At 43.9% G+C, this 3,208-nt stretch overlaps 1 protein-coding gene across 1 annotated transcript in view; it reads right to left on the reverse strand.

Annotated features, from left to right (window-relative positions):
• The window catches only part of LOC116850187, a 2,508-nt gene extending 1,802 nt beyond the window's left edge, over window positions 1-706 (reverse strand). The window contains exons 1-2 of the mRNA XM_032828165.1: window positions 622-706; window positions 189-572 (exon numbers count right to left, since the gene is read on the reverse strand). Of these exons, the coding sequence (XP_032684056.1) occupies window positions 189-572; window positions 622-706 (469 nt within the window). The remainder of the gene's footprint in view (window positions 1-188; window positions 573-621) is intronic.
• Between the last annotated feature and the right edge of the window lie 2,502 nt (window positions 707-3,208).

Genomic DNA, 3,208 nt, shown 5'->3' on the forward strand with positions numbered 1-3,208 from the left:
GAGCGAAGTAACAGAAATATTCGCGCAGTCTCGAAGTGATTGCAACTCCGAAGCAGACTCTTTATGAACAGTCTGGAGATTCAATAATTTAGACAAATGCAATTGCAAGAGTCGCCCTTTATTTTCGAAACGCGACACTAGAGTTTGCCATGCGATCTCAAAATTCGCGGCGGTGATAGGCATGTTACCGAGACTGTTCAGCGCTTGCCCTCGCAAACACGAGGAAAGAAAATGCATGCGAGCGAAATTATTTAAGTCCGGGTTTTGGATAATGAGCGACGAGAACCGATCGCGGAACTGCTCCCATTCCTCGAGATTTCCGTCAAACGGAGGCAAACGAATATGCGGAAGTTGTGCGAGAGATAACGCGGCGACATTTGATCGAAATTGACCGCTTTGTATAGAGTCATTGCTGGGACTTACAGGCGGCTCGAGCTCCTCCAGAATTTCCGACATAAAGTCAACGGTGCATTGGTACCTCTTTTCCGTCGACTCGTATCGGCGCTCCACGAAGTAGTCCTGGGTCTGTTGAATGGTCGACGGAACAGTCTCCAGGAGCACGGTGTTCCCGTCTTGGAATTGCCGCCAGAGATCCTTTAGAGCTGAGAGTCGAGACCGTACCTTTGCCGGTGTTAGGTTGGTCCGCCCAAGTTTTTTGAAGTTGTCGAGCGACCGCTCGATCGATCGCTGCAGCTGTAGTTGACATGTAAACGTATCGAACAAAAACTCACAAGAAAGGTATATTAATATTAACACAGAATATATTAAGTATAATATGTAAACGGTAAGCGTGATTCTTTCTAGACATTTAGTTCTACGCGCGCGCGCGTGCGTGCGTATGTGAGTACGTGCGTGTGTGCGTGCGAAAAATATTTCTGTCACACTGTAACAGCCAAACTCCGCGTGTCGGCTGTTCGTTGTATCGCAAGGAATGTCGCTCGTCGGAGTCCGGGTACGTTAATTGATTGACACCAGCAAATAACAAAAACAGATGAAAGTTTATTTGGATTTCACTGTACAGAACAACTGTTGAAATTGCGTGTAAGTTGGCGCGAGACGGCGCCAGTAATCGGATCGCGTTTTCGGTTGATCGCGCCTTGCGGTTCGGTAGGCAGAGCGGGTAGCAGGAAGACGGTGCGTCGCGAGACACCAACCGCGGTGGTTTCGCGAATCGCGGTGCGAACAGGTTGGTGGCCGCGGGGGTCCGGCAGTACAGCAGAGGTCTGCGTATAACAGCACGCGGTGTAATATATCGGGTGATTCGCTTGTTGCCGAAGCGTAATAGGCAAGTATCGACAACGTTCGATCGAGCGCAGAGAACACACTGGCACGTGGACTTGCCCTTGGGTTTGGGATACGATCGGTACCGAGAATACCCGATCGGGTCCACGAATACACGAACTCGTAGGCCGGTCGTTGGATCCAGATAGTAAGGCGAAGTCGGTGTCAAGAGCGCTCGACGGAGATAGCGAACACACAATCTCCTGGTGCCGGTTTTGCCTGTACGGTGTTAGGAATTGACGGGAAGGCAGAAACGATGCGATCGGGCTCCTTGCTCTCCGCTCTGAAGCATCGAGTTCGGTCTACGCTTCGGATCGATCTGGCCTCGATTCTTTTCCGGCCACGGTTTATATACCGTATCTTTCCGTCTGACAGTTGCCATTGTCTCGCGTCGATGTTGTTATTGACGTGTGCTGGGCGCGGCGCGTATTTATGTTTACATTGTTTATTTGGCGCTTAGCGCCGTTTACAATCGGCGGTTGTTATGTCGGCTGTTTTCGTGACGATGCGTATGAAGCATCGTTACAACACCAATTCATCAATAAAGTACTTGTTCATATATTTCATGTATCTTTCTTTTAAAAAAGCAAGGAATCGTGAGTTACATTAAGAAATTCATACAAATGCATGTTGAAAATTTGGAAGCCGTGTTACGTTCAGTTGCATACGCAGGCGCGCACGCGCACACACACATAGGCTCGCTCGTCCGCGCGCTCGCCCGTATGTTCCTATTTTATATACATACGCACCCACCGCGAGTCTGCCCGGGCGGGCGGACGAGCGCACAGGCGGGCAAGCAGTGTGTGTGTAATTTTTGGACACCGTATATATAAAAACATCGATTTTGTAGGCTAGAACGGTGTATGCTACACGCACGCACACACACACACACCACACACACACACACACACACACACACACACACACACACACACACACACACACGCACGCACGCACAAACACAAACACACAGATACACACACCACACACACACACACACACACACACACACACACACAGATACACACACACATTCTATTATATTTGAAGTTTTATAAATAGAATGATATATCTCTCACATATTAATTTATGCAGTGTCACAAAATTACATGGATAATTGTTAAATCATCCAAATATAATAGGAACACACGCACACACCGTGAACACACCCGGGCAAGTGGGCGAGCGCGCGTGCAGGAGAGCAATGTGTGTGTGTGTGTGTATGAATGTGTATGTAGCAGGCACCTTCCTAGCGTATAAATTCGATGTTTTTGTATATACGGTGTCCAACAATTATATTTATTTTATGTAACTTCTTTTGTTAATAACTTTTTTGTTAATAACAAACAACGAGCGACGGCTAAAACCTTCAAAAGGTCTCTCAGGAGGATGACCTCTACAATGTCAAGGTCAAGGTCAAAATCATTGGAGATGCATCCGCTATTCTGCATAATTACCATTATAACGTAGAAGTGTCATATTAATAAAAAAAAAACATTATTAAAAACAATATTATTTTTATCTTTTAGAAGTGGATACAAATAAAAATTAAATATTTATTTACAAAAACATATTATTCGTTTTTTGACTTCATATTCAGACTCAGCGGACAAAATTGTATTGACATTGACTTTTGTTATTTATGTGTAAGAAATAGCAGAGATGAGAAAGAAATAATAATGAAAAACTTGCCATTTTCTATTTGTCCGATGAAATTAAAGCCAGTATTTAAAATTTTTTAAAACCGTTGAACGGCATCGAAATCTAGATACTTTAATCTAAATTTTGATATATCGCAAATTACATTTAGTGCAGTACAATTTTGGGTAAAAGAGTGGCCGTTTTGACGTAGAATGACTCATATATATATATATATATATATATATATATATATATATATATATATATATATATATATATATATATA

The sequence above is a fragment of the Odontomachus brunneus genome, unplaced genomic scaffold (assembly GCF_010583005.1).
Source record: "Odontomachus brunneus isolate Ranch 3 - 2012 unplaced genomic scaffold, Obru_v1 Obru_scaffold_135, whole genome shotgun sequence".
In the NCBI taxonomy this organism is placed as follows: domain Eukaryota; kingdom Metazoa; phylum Arthropoda; class Insecta; order Hymenoptera; family Formicidae; genus Odontomachus; species Odontomachus brunneus.